The sequence below is a fragment of the Macrotis lagotis genome, chromosome X (assembly GCF_037893015.1).
Source record: "Macrotis lagotis isolate mMagLag1 chromosome X, bilby.v1.9.chrom.fasta, whole genome shotgun sequence".
NCBI classification, from domain to species: Eukaryota; Metazoa; Chordata; class Mammalia; order Peramelemorphia; family Peramelidae; genus Macrotis; species Macrotis lagotis.
Window position 1 is genome coordinate 133,106,803 of NC_133666.1, and position 13,846 is coordinate 133,120,648.

At 37.4% G+C, this 13,846-nt stretch overlaps 1 protein-coding gene across 2 annotated transcripts in view; it reads left to right on the forward strand.

The window, feature by feature from the left end:
• Positions 1–13,612, forward strand: part of LOC141498246 (cytochrome P450 2W1-like) — a 35,989-nt gene extending 22,377 nt beyond the window's left edge. For both annotated transcript variants that reach the window (XM_074201279.1, XM_074201280.1), the window contains 4 exons: positions 488–626; positions 3,133–3,317; positions 10,140–10,281; positions 12,089–13,612. In XM_074201279.1, the coding sequence (XP_074057380.1) occupies positions 488–626; positions 3,133–3,317; positions 10,140–10,281; positions 12,089–12,276 (654 nt within the window). In that variant the 3' untranslated portion in view covers positions 12,277–13,612. The remainder of the gene's footprint in view (positions 1–487; positions 627–3,132; positions 3,318–10,139; positions 10,282–12,088) is intronic.
• The last annotated feature ends 234 nt before the right edge of the window (positions 13,613–13,846 follow it).

Below are 13,846 nucleotides of genomic sequence, written 5' to 3' on the forward strand. Positions count from 1 at the left end.
ACACTACATATTTTATCCTCTTTTATGTTGGCATCAACAAAAGGAGGTAGATGTTATTATTTTTTGACAGATGGGGAAACTGAGGCTTAGACAAGCTAATTGATTTGTCTAGATAGAGTCTAAGGCCAGATTTAAAGCTGATTCTTTTTTACTCTAAGTCTGGGGATCTAAGTACTATGACATTTAGCTGCCTATAAAATGAGAGGGATTGGCTAGGTGACTTTGGAGTTCCCTTCTAGCTCTATACTACAACTCTATAAGATGTCAATGTTTTGTTCATATGCCTTTTTTTGAAGCCTTTTTATCTTTGTGTTTTCTTATCCTTCTGGTACAGATCTACATCTCTAACATTTGATTACAGAGCCAAGTATAAAGCCATGTTCACTTATAGGGGCAGGATGGAAAGAAGTTAGGGAAGTTTTAAGGCAGGACTGAACCTCTGCCATCCCAGGGCAGTGACATTAACCAAAGTCATTTGGTTTTGAAGGAATCAAAGATGGAGACTTATTTCTCTGATGCAAACATTATTGCTTCTCTCCTTGACCTGATGATGGCTGGGACTGAGACCACAGCTACCTCCCTGCAGTGGGCCGTGCTGCTCATGACCAAATATCCAGAGGTTCAGGGTGAGTCTGTTTCAACCTAGCCTTGTCTGTGTCTTCTCTTTTTAACTAAACTGGCTAGAGGGAAAGCTTTGTTTTGTGATTTATTGAAGCATCTCAGATTACTGTCAAGTTACTATAGCTGGCTTTCCCTAGATAGTGTTCCTTTTAAGATCTAGTAGCCAACAAAATGGCATTGTTTGTTTAGTGAATTATCACTGTTTGCAAAAACCCTAGGAGCCAATAACCTAATTTCCTAGACTGAGTGCTTCACTTACACTAGAGAGATAAAAAGACAGACAGACAGACAAATAGAGACAGACAGAAGAGACAGAGAAACAGAGACAGAAAGAGACAGAAACAGAGACAAAAAGAGACTGATAGGCAGGAGAGACAGAAACAGAGAGATGAAAGAGAGAGAGAGAGAGAGGAAAAGAAAGAAAGGAGGAAAAAACCTCAACTCAATAGGAAAAGTAACATATTCTTTGGGCTAAGCACTGTCCTAGGTGCTAGAAAAACAGACAACAATGAAAATAATCCTTGCCTTCTAGGAGTTTACATTCTACTAGAAGGAATGATATGTTAACAGATAAGAGAAAGCAAATCATTTTTTAGAGCTCTAAGCCAACCCAAACTTCACCCCCCCCCCCCAATTAAAAAACCTATACAAGTCAGGGGAAGTGAATAACAATGCTGTAACAACAGGTAACTCCCAGCTTGATCTGTTCCTACTAGCTTCAGCATTGGGACAGGTCAGACCTCATCAGACAATATAGGAAAAAAGCAGGATAATCCTGGGGTGGAGAAGTGAGGGGAATTACAATGATACTAGTTCACGCCCAAAGGGCAACAAAAATGTGCATACCCTTTGACCCAGCAATACCACTACTGGATCTATACCCTGAAGAGATGAGGAAAAAGGGTAAAAACATTACTTGTACAAAAATATTTATAGCAGCCCTGTTTGTGGTGGCAAAGAATTGGAAATCCAGTAAATGTCCTTCAATTACAGATGGTATATGTATGTCATGGAACACTATTGTTCTATTAGAAACCAGGAGGGAGGGGAATTCAGGGAAGCCTGGAGGGATTTGCATGAACTGATGCTGAGTGAGATGAGCAGAACTGGAAAAACAATGTACACCCTAAGAGCAACATGGGGGTGATGATCAACCTTGATGGACACATTTATTTCATCAGTACAACAATCAGGGACAATTTGGGGATATCTGCAATGGAGAATACCATCTGTATCCAGATAAAGAATCATGGAGTTCAAAGTTCAAGGACTATTCCCTTTAATTTAGAAAAAAAAACCCGGCTATCTTATTGTCTGATCTTGTTATCTCTTATACTTTATGTTTATTCTTTAAGGATATGATTTCTCTCTCATCACACTCAATTTGGATCAATGTATACCATAGAAACAATGTAAAGACTGACAAACTGCTTTCTGGGGGGGGGGGGTGTAAGATTGGGGAAAAAGTTGTACAACTCAAAATAAATAAAATCTTTAATTAAATTACAATGATACTAGTTCAATAGAGACTCAAAGAGATGAACAGGGAGAAAAAAGCAGTCCAGGTAGCTGGTTCTAAATCAATAAATACAAATTGTGAGCCAGGATCATAGAATGGAAAGAAGAATGAATTTTGAGCCAGAGGAACTAGGTTGAAATCCAGACTCTGCTACTCTTGCTACTTATTACTTGTGAGATTTTTGAACAGATTATTTCATTCTCTGGATCTTTGTTTTCTCATCTGTAAAAAATGAAGTGGTTCAATTAAATTTATGTTCTCTTTCATCTCTAAATTCTATGATTTATCTATTATAATTATAAAATAATTATTTAATTTATATCATTATAGCATTAGTTGTCTATGACCATATTTTATATATATTCATTCATTTATTCATTTGCTTATTCATTCATTCATTATTTATTTATTTGTTCATTCATTCATTCATCCATTTATTTATTCATTCATTCATTCTTTCATTTATTTGTTTGCTTATTTATTTATTTACTCACTCATTTATTTGTTTGTTTATCTATTTATTCACCCTATAAACCCTGGCCATGAACCTTCACCATCTCTCTGATAGGCTGTTCTTCTCCTTATCTTCTTTTTCTCTTCCTTCCTCTTTCCCTCCCTTTCTTCTTCCTTCTCTATTTTCCTTCTTCCCTCCCTCCCTTCTTCTATCACTTTTCTCCTCCCTCTTTTTCTTCCCTTCATTCTTTCTTTCTCCTTCTTTTTCTTCCTTCCTTCTTCCTTTCATCTTTCTTTCCCTCCCTCCCTTCCTACTTCTGGAGGTAATAGGGAGCCAGGGGAGTTTATTGAGTAGGGAGGTGACATGATCTAAATCTCTGGCTTATGTCAATTGCTTTGAAGTGTAAGCACACCAAGGGGAATCCTCTGTCTCCTTTCCCATGTCTTAACATGAATAGAAATTTGAACAAAGAAGTCACTCTTAGCAACAGCCATATAATGAACCAGGTCAGTTTAAACTTTTGTATCTTTTCCTTTAGCCAAAGTACAAGAGGAGCTGGATCAAGTCCTAGGAACAACAAGGCTACCAGAGTATGAAGACCAAAAGGTTCTGCCTTACACCAATGCAGTAGTTCATGAAATTCAAAGATACATTGCCCTTCTTCCCCATGTCCCTCATTCCACGTCGGTGGACACCCATTTTCGAGGGTATTTTTTCCCCAAGGTAAACTTTTTCTGAAAGTATGACCTTAATCTATGTTTTGAGGAAAGAATTTACATCTTGTGGTGTCATCATTAAAACAATGACCACTGGAGTAAGGAAGTTCTGAGTTCAGATCCAACCTCAGATCCTTACTATGTAACCTTGTACAGATCTCTTAACCCTGTTTGCCTAAGTTTCCTCATCTGTAAAATGAAATGGAGAAGGAAATGGCAAACTAGTACAATATTTTTGCTAAGGAAACCCCAAATGGGGTCACAAAGAGTTGGACACAACTGAAACAACTCAACAACAACAATAAAGGTGGTTGTGAGGACAAAATAAGATGATTATTATAAAGAGAATTGTAAGCTTCAGAGGGCTATAGAAATGCTAAGCATCTTATTTTGTCAGTCAGTCAACATTAAAATGCTTACAGACACTATACTAAGCAGTGGGGATACCAAAAAGGCCAAAATAGTCCTTCTACCCAAGAAGCTCACATTTTAATGGAGGACACAACCTATAAACAGGTATATACAAAATAAGGAAGTAGCTGAAAGGCAAGCTCAAAGAAGAAATCATTGTGGTTGGAGAACATTATGCATCAGGTGAGATTTGAGCTGTATTTTGAGGAAATCCAGGAAAACTGAAGAAGAGCTGAAGGGATAAAGCATTCCAAATATGGGGGAGAGTCAGTATGAATGTATGGAGTCAAAAGATGGAGAGTGAAGTGCAACAAGTAAGTCAGCCAGTGTACTTGAATGGTAAAGTGCATAAAGAGATATAAAGGATAGTTCTAGAAAGATAGGAAAGGGGCAGAAATTTTATTTATATAAATATATTTTATAATTAAATATTTTATAATTTTAAAATTATATATATATACATATATATATATATTTTTAAATCTAGAAAGTAATAAAGCAATGGGGTCTATTAATGAAGGAGGAATGGGATGTCATAGCTAGACCAACTTCTGCCATAGAAAAATCACCATGGCATCTCAATGAATTGGAGAAGGAGACTTGAGACAGGGAGATCAAGACTATTGCCTTCTAATAGTTCAGTGAATAAGAATGCTAGTGTGACTGAGCAAGTCACTTAACTGTCACTTACCTCAGTTTCCTTATCTGTAAGATGGTGATAATAATAAAACTCTCCCATGGATGTGAAGATCAAATAAGATAACTGCAAAGTGCTCTATAGTAAGTACTATAAAAATGTTAACTTCTGTTGGAATATCCAGGTGAAATATGATGAGGCCCTGCATGTAGTCTGTGTGAGTAGAGAGAAGAGAGATGTTATAAAGATATAAACTATGAGATATGACAATGGCCAAGATAGGTGAGATGAGTAAGAATGAGTCAAGAATAATGTCAGAATTGGTGAGCCTGGCTGATTGGGGGATGCTTGTGTCCTCAGTAATGATAAGGAAGTTTGGAAGAGTGGAGAGTTTAGGAACAAAAGATGAATTCTGTTTGGGACATGTTGGACCATGTGCCAAAAACATTTGGTTATATGGGAAGTAGGATTAGATATAGTTATGGGAATTGAGAACAAGGTAATAGTCTATATTTTTCTTAAGGAAAGGTCCTTAACAGAGAGGGAGAGATCAGGGAATATGGCAATCTATGGGGAGAAGAGAAGGTTTGTAGCAGCTTCGTCCCCTTCACATATGTGAGTTCTTCAACAAATCCCTTTCCATTATTTTTCCCAAATGGTACAGCCTGCCCCCAGAATACTACTCAATGTTAGAATTCTCCTTTTATCAAAGTAGACTAGTATCAGACAAAAGGAATCAGTTTGATTTCCATGATAGAAGAAACATGTAAGATTGAGAAGGATAAGGTCAGCAGCAGGGAATACATTAGCATCAGACAGAGCTCATTCCAGTTAATCTCCAGATATATAGGGCAGAATAAGAAAACTTCATGAACTGAAAAAAATGCCCACAGGTGAATTTTGTGTCTATGTCCCTACTTCTACTTCTAGGTAAGTGGGCTGAGATTGATCATAAAAGCATAATTCTAGATTCAAAAGCTAAAAGGACCTCGGAGGCCATTTGGACCAGTTAGCTGCCTCATCTTGCAGATGAGGAAACTGAATGCCAAAGAAATTAAGTGAGTTGACTGTCATCTAATTCCAGAACCCTTCTTTCCCTTTTATCTCACTGCCTCCTATGACCTGGGTTTTTGTTAAATTCAGAGACATTCTGAAAAAGTTTTTGAGATAATTCAAATATTTACAGACCGTAGGCTTAGACTATTAGGTGCAGAATTTATCTGCTTTATGATACAGGTGAGGAGACCAGAGAATGGACCTGGCTCAGGTAACAGGAAGATCCTGCTCCATGAATAAATACTTGTTAACTCATTGGTGAACTGACTGAATAGTTGACTGGCAAACACTGGGCCCCAGATTAGCTCTATGTAGATTGGATACTGAATATTTTAACTACTAGGATCTCCTAGCAGACTTGAGGAATTCCTTCCTACCCTTTTCTGAAGTTTCCAGCAGTGTGTTGAGTTTAGAGAATGTGAATGAATTTTAATGTCAGTAAAATAATTTTGATATTGGTCTCTCCAGAATTTGGAAAGTCAATCAACTGGGGGAAAAAAACAAACACCAGATGGTATAATATAGAATTTAACGGAGTTGCATTCAAAGTGGCCCCCAAAACACTCATTGATTACTATATTGATTCTAAAGTCTATCAGAAATTAATTTTACATTTTTGTCTTTATTTAATGCTCATTAGTGTGATAAGTCAACAAGGAAGAAATAATTAAACTCTTACTATGTGCTTGGGGCAGCTTGGTTGTATAGTGGATAGAGCACAGGCCTTGGAGTTAGGAGGACCTGAGGTCTGACCTCAGATACTTATGAACTGTTTGACTCTGGGCAAGTCATTTCATCATATTGGCCTCAGTTTCTTCATCTGTAAAATGATCTAGAGAAGAAAATACAAACTATTCCAATATCTTTTCTAAGAAAATCCCAAAGAAGGTCACAGAGAGTTGGAAATGAGTAAAAAAGAACTGCCTGCATATCAACATGTGTCAGATGCTGGGGTGGGTACTGGGGTAAATGAGAAATAACTAAAGTGTTATCTCACTCATTAATTATCAAGTGAAGAACATTAAGATTCACATCTAATCTGTCCCACAGAAAAATCATAGGCCAGGTATTAATTTTGGGGAACCAAAGATGCCAGGGGTTATGAATGAGTTTACAAGGATTTAGGTCAGGAGAAGAAAGCAGGGAGGGAAGAGGAGAGTAGACTAAGTCATGCTGATCACTTCACTAATGATGAACTCCCAAAAGGAGGAGGAAGGTGAAAATAGAAAAGGGAAGGTAGAGTAGAGGCTAGGTACTGTACTGATGAATGACATGCTTCTCTCCGGGGACATTAAATCCCAATGGTGTATGACATTTCTGATCTACTATAAGATTGGAATGTGCCTTTGAGTGATTTTCCTAATAGTAAGACTGACTCTGACTTGAACCATCCACTTATCTTTGGTAGTCAAGGGTATATATTTAGAAAATGGTTGGTCAAGATAGTCCAGGAGGAAGCTGTTTTGTTCTTCCTCTGTTTCCCTACCTACACTTAGCACATAATAGCCCATAAAGGGCAGCTAGATGACACAGGAGATAGAGCACTAAGCCTGGAGTCAGAAAGACTCATCTTCCTGAGTTCAAATCTGGCCTCAGACAAAATTTGCTGGCTGTATGTCCCTTAGCAAGTCACTTAAACTTATTTGCCTCTGTTTCCTCATCTATAAAATGATCTGGAGAAGAAAATGGCAAACCACTCTAGTATTATCAAGAAAAGCCCCCAAATGAGGTCATAAAGACTTGGACCAAACTGAAATGAAAGGACAACAACACACAGTAGGTTCTCAATCTCTGTTCAGTGATGGATAGTATGGAACAAAGGCCTCCTCTAGGCTTACCTTTTCTGTCTTAACTCATTTCAAATACATCCTTCATCCACTGCATAGCCAGTCATCTGTCAATTTGTTGCCTGTAACTTGCTTGTTACAAATGAACATTTGCAAATACACAGCTACAAAGGATACATAAGGTCTTCCTTATTTATGTTAAATTCTAAAGAGCCTCCAAAGGAGTCTAGATTTAAAATCTTGATATAGAATATAAACATCTGGAGGGCAGGAAATATATGACTTTGAAATTTGCAACCCAGAACCTAGCATTGTGTCTTTCACATAGCAGGCATTTAATAAATGCTTGTTGGTTAAGGTAAAATACTTCAGATAGCTTCCAAAGTTTCTTCCCTCATTTTTTCAAAGCTCTTACAATTTTTCTGATACTATCAAGAGGAAAAAAAAACCTCATAGTTAATTTCCAATAATCTTTAAGACCTTCTAATTTCCCTTTTGAGAAGTAAGTAGTGGATTCCCAAATGAATTTAGAATTAGTCTGAGCAGAGTTCAAGTCCCCGGTTTTGACATATACTAACTACATACCCGTAGGCAAGTCATTTAATCACTAGGTATTCCAGAAAAATCTCTAAGACTATAAATGAATTGTTGATTTGCTTAGGTAGAGGGAATTACCCAATACAAATTAAATTATAGTCTTGAGCAAAATACAAAAAAAACCCCAACTTCTTCAAACTTTTATTCAATCAAAAATGGGAACCATATTATCTGTCTTTTTGAAAGTCCCACAGAACATTATACATAAAATCGTGAGATAACTACATTTAAAAAAAAACATTACTTTAAAAAAATTTGGAGATGAGGGTTGAGGAAAACAGAGGAGGGAGATTCATGTAAGAAGTATGTGTGGGGGTGGCTAGGTGGTGCAGTAGATAGAGCACCAGCCCTGGAGTCAGGAGTACCTGAGTTCAAATCTGGCCTCAGACACTTAATAATTACCTAGCTGTGTGGCCTTGGGCAAGCCACTTAACCCTATTGCCTTGCAAAAACAAACAAACAAAAAAAAAGAAGTATGTGTGTCTTTGTATATGCATACACAAATATTTGAATTTTCTACTACTTTGGCAATAATAAATTATGCTTCTTTTTGAAAAATTTGTTCTAATTAAAAGATTATGAGTTGATGCTAGAGAATATAACGAAATAGTTTCTATTATTCTCTAGCCAACTAATCCATTTGTGCCAACTAGCAATTATGTGTGATTAATTTTTTTTAAATTTTTGCCCTGATTGGTTTTTGTATGGGTATTTCCCTTTTTCATAGATCAGTGGTTATCAAGCATTCCAGAGATCCCAGATGACTTCAAACTATTATCATTGAATTAAATAAATTCTCTTTGTAATTTTGATCTAAGTGTTATAAGAGACTTTTTGTGACTACATTGATTTTTACCCTTTCTAATGCCAAATCAGCCAGATCTATGGAATAATATTGTCAGAACAACCCTGTCCCAATAACAATGATCAGATATGCAAAATATACTGAAATAAAATAAAAACTGAAAGCTAAAATTTTTTTCAATTAACAAGCATTTCTTCCAAATTAATCTTTATTTTTCAATATCCCTACTCCTACATTGAGTTAATAGAAAATTGAAAAATAAAAGCTTTTATATATAACTCAGTAATACAGTAAAACAAATTTCCACATTAGCTAAGTCAAAAGTGTTTTTCTCCTTCAGCATTTTAAGTACATCACCTCTCTGGCAGGGGTTGAGTGATCTGTTTCATCTTCATCATTTTTGCATTTATGGCTTATCATTGCATTGATCAGAATTCTAAAACCTTTCCAATGGGCAGTTTAGGTGGTACAGTGGATAGAGTGCTGGGCCTAGAGTCAGGAGGACCAGAGTTCAAATTTGACACTTACTAGCTATGTAACCCTGGGCAAGTCACTTAACCCCAATTGTCTCCTCCCAACATAAAGTTTTTCCAAGATGTTTTTCTCCAGAATGTTTTCATTGTACACATTATTCTCCTAGAGGTGGTTACTTCTTTCTGCATCAGTTCATAGAAGTCTTTCTAGTTTAGACTAGACTAGTCTAAACCTAGTCTAGACTAGATTAAAGGATTTGTCGGGTGACTCCAGGTTTACTATGACATTCATTGTGCCATCCAGCTTCCACTAATGAGAGTTGGTAATGAGAAAGGCCATATTGGTCTGGTGTTGCCAAGGCAACTGAAGGTGGGGACTTGAAATTCAATAATTCTAATAGCTTTTTAGGGGTGAATTAATTATTTGACAAATATAACCTGCAAATGATGTTATTAATATCCAAATAACCCTTGATAGAAAATAGGTTCTGCACCCCTGATTTAATTAGCAAATTTTTTTTTAGGTTTTTTGGCAAGGCAATGGGGTTAAGTGGCTTGCCCAAGGCCTCACAGTTAGGTAATTAAATGTCTGAGGCCGCATTTGAACTCAGGTACTCCTGACTCCAGGACCAGTGCTCTATCCGCTATGCCACCTAGCTGCCCCAACAAATATTTATTAAGTATTTTTTTTATGTGTGGTACACTGTGTTAGGTGCTGGGGGCACAGAGATAAAAATAAAAAATTGTCCTTGCCCCAAGGAGTTTACACAAAGTTTGGAGGATACAAAGTTAAAAAAAATTACATCAGTTGGGGTATATGACTTGTGATATATGATCATATTGTAGTATATGAATTGTGATTGAATGTTATTGTGCTATAAGAAATGATGGGCAGAATGATTTCAGAAACATTTGGAAAGACTTACACAAAGTGATACAAAGTGAAGTGAGAAGAACCAGGACAACAAAATTACACAATAAAGAGCCTGTAAATGATTTAGCTATTCTCAGCAATACAATGAATGTTTCATTCACCCTTGCTCCCCAACCCCTTTTCTTCTAGGGAACCCCTGTAATTCCTCTACTCACTTCTGTGCTTCTTGATAAGACTCAATGGAAGACTCCAAATGAGTTCAACCCCAGCCACTTCTTGGATGCTGATGGGAACTTTGTGAAAAAGGCAGCTTTCCTTCCCTTCTCCATTGGTAAGGATCACTTTTCATTTTTATATGCTACTTTTGCTTTTTAATGTGTTTCTGGATACTTTAGAAGGTTGGCTCCAGAATCAAAGAATTTTGGTTTTAATATCACCCGTTACTTCTGTGGACAAATTCCTTCTTTCTCCTCTCTGGGCCTCAGTTTCCTCATCTGTAAAAAGAAGAGTTGGACCAGTTGAACCTGAAGAGACCTCTCAGCTCTCATACTAATCTTGTGATGAAAAAGGGCAAATGCTATTATTTCCATTTTATAGATTTAAAAACTGAGGCACAGAGAAATAAGGAAGTCTAAATATACCAAGATAGCTAGCAGTAGAGTCAGGAATAGAACTCTACTTCTTCAGAACCCAGGCCAGTGTTCTTTCCACTAAAATAAATTACTTCCATTATTAAGTGCCTACTATTTCCAAAGAATAGAGATAGAAAAATTCTGATGAAACAAGCTCAAAGACACATTTACATTAAAAACTGGTGAATCATGGTGGGTTCCATGGAAGAAGTGGCACTGGAGTCCATCAGAATCTTAAGCTGGCAGAAATGTATAATAATAGACCAAGTTTACTTTGAATTCTTTCCTCTTTCTCCCCTTTTAAAGATCCCCTCCCTATTTGGGGATCCATCTTACCCAGTTCCTAGGTCCTCGTGCTTTCATCCACTGAGTCATTCACATTAGAATCTGACTGACCTTCACCTGTCTTCCAACTGAACAGACTTGGTTCCATTCTCTCCATGCTCTCATATTTTACTGAAATGACTGATCAATTTATGTATGCCATAGTACAAGTGGGCAATCAATTATTCTTTCTTTATATTATTTCAATTAATTCTCACATCAACCACCATTTGAAGTAGGTGCTTTTATTATTTTCTTGTGGCTTGATTGTTTTCAACTCTTAGTAATCCTATTTGAGATTTTCTTGGCAAAGATACTGGAGTAGTTTGTCATTTCCTTCTCCAGTTCATTTTACAGATGAAGCAGATGAGGCAAACATGGTTAAGTGACTTGTCCAGGTCACACAGCTACTGAGTGTCTGAGACCAGATTTGAATTCAGGTCTTGCTAATCCCAGGCTCAATGACCTAGCCACTATATCACCAGCTGCTTCATGAGGAGAGTATGGTTCAGGAGGTGAAGAAACATTCCTTTATTACGTTGGTCCCTAGACTTTGTTAGGCAATCATTCCTCTTTATTCTAGGGGCTTTTTCTCCCTTACCTGTGTGTTTATTTTGAAAAGTATTTTCATTCCACAAACAGGGATTTCAAAAAGAGTTATATCAAAATCTTATATCCAGGGAGAATTTGAGTAGCAAAGGGTTTAGTGGGCAGCACAGAAGATAGTGTGCCCTGGGGCAGTAATTTCAGAAGTGAAGGAGACCCTTCCCTCAGACCAAGTAGCCCACATCTCCTGGGCACTGGCAGTAGACCCCTGGAAGAAGGGAGACAGATGTGAGGGGAAGGGGTTCCAGAAGAGGAATTTCAGCAAGGCAACTTTGAGAGTAGTGGCCTAGAGTTGAGTACAGGAGATATCATCTGGGTGAGATTGGAGGGCTGGAGGAACTTCATCTTCTGGATATTGGTACCCAGAGCAAAGTCATGGACCGCCCCCCCCCCCTTCAAATTCTGATCCCAGGCATGGGAGCAAGCTAGGGACTACAAGAATGGGAGGGGGGAAGGGACAAGGGAAACATTCCACATCCGTCGCATCACACTCCCCTTCCCCAAGACAGCTATCCATTCTGCCTGAGGGCCATAGGACCCCCAGGTCTGAGGTTTTTTAATTTGTTTTTTTTATAGGCCGTCGAGTTTGTATAGGGGAAAGTCTAGCCAAGATGGAGATGTTTCTATTCTTTGTGACCCTACTTCAGAGATTTGCTTTCTACCCACCGCCAGGCATCAAAGAGTCTGACCTGGACATCACCCCTGAGGCAACTTTCACCAAGAGGCCTCAGCCCCAGTCTGTGTGTGCAAAACCAAGATTCTAAGGAACAGGAGCCAGGAACAACCCTCAGGCTACTGGGTAGGGGAGGACAGATTTGATTAAATGGTAGCCAACATGCAATGCAAGCCAACAGGATCCTCCCTTGGTGGCAGAACTGTGAGAAAGGTAGCATCCTCAAACCTATCTGCTCCCCTTGGAACTTTCTTTTTCACCACCCTGACCTACACCTAACTACCCCAACATCCTGATGATTTCTACCTTTATTCCTATCAAGACCTCCTAAGGGACTGAAATGAATTTGCATTGAGTCCAAATAGTGTAAAGTGTAATATCCTTCTTCCCTCCTTCCCTTGAAGAGGGACTTGGATTTGAAAACAAAGTCTTAGATTAAGTTAGTGAAGCCCCAATGGTGACATTTAAGGCATTAGCCATCTTGAGGTGAAAGTGGGGTGGGATACAGTATTGTTATTGCTAAGATTTCTAAAAATTATATAGAACAATAGAGGCAAGAGTGTAGATCCCTATTTTTAATAGAAATACTTTCATACTTCCTTTATTATATATTAGCTTGTTTTAAAAATATTCTTTATATTGTGTACAGAAAGGCCCTGCTATTCTAGTTTTTAAACAAAAATGAATGCTGCGTTTAAAAGAAAAATCTCCATCTGATATGATCACAAACCATTTTTTTCTCTTCTTTCTATTTATCATATTAGCCAGTGAGGTAAAGGAGAGACCATAAGAAGTCTTATGGTCATGCCTGAAATCCTGTCAAATAAAAATGGCTATCTTCTCTGCCTTGTTCTGGAAACTCTTTATCCTGGCTTCAAAGTTCTCAGTTAAACTTTAAAAAAATTTAAATAAAACATTTTTTGAACTCCTACCATGTACAGTGCACTGCTGTAGGTCCCTAGGAAGAAATAGATATATACACACATATAGAAATATGTAAAAGATACATGTTAGCTAGCCTAATAGCTAGTTGGCAAGTAGGTAGATGGTTAAATGGAGGATAAAGCATTTATTATTGTTCTACATGCTGGGGTTTCAAATAGATATAAACAAGACAATCCTTATCTTCAAGTTTTTATTCTATTGGGAGTAAAACTACACATAAGGAGCAGGATATGGAAGTCTGATTCTGTGAAAGATAAGGAGAGAACACACCTTTGAGAGCCCATCACCACTGGAATTGAGAGGAGGATAATGAACCAAGTATAAGCAGAATGGTGTGGAGATGACCAATAAGAGGGAAAATGGCATTAGCTTTAGTTTAATGAAACTAATAATCTTGAAAAGTATTGCAATGAGAACAAGAAGAGAAGATGATGCTGCTGATAACATTAAAGGAACAATTCAGACAGTGCTAAGAAATATGCTGCAGGAAAAAGATCAAAGAATAGTCTTAAAATTTTTTATATCATTGAAACTTAAAAATCAAAATCAAAGACATGTAATCAAACATGGAGAATAAGGGGAAAAATCTTAAAGAAAATCCTAAATATTTAACAAATGAGTTAGCAAAGAACAAAGAAACATGTGCTAGACATCTTTTCCAAGTCCTCTGAAGTTCTAGGGTTGTTGCTGTTGTTATTAAGTCATTTCAATAGTAG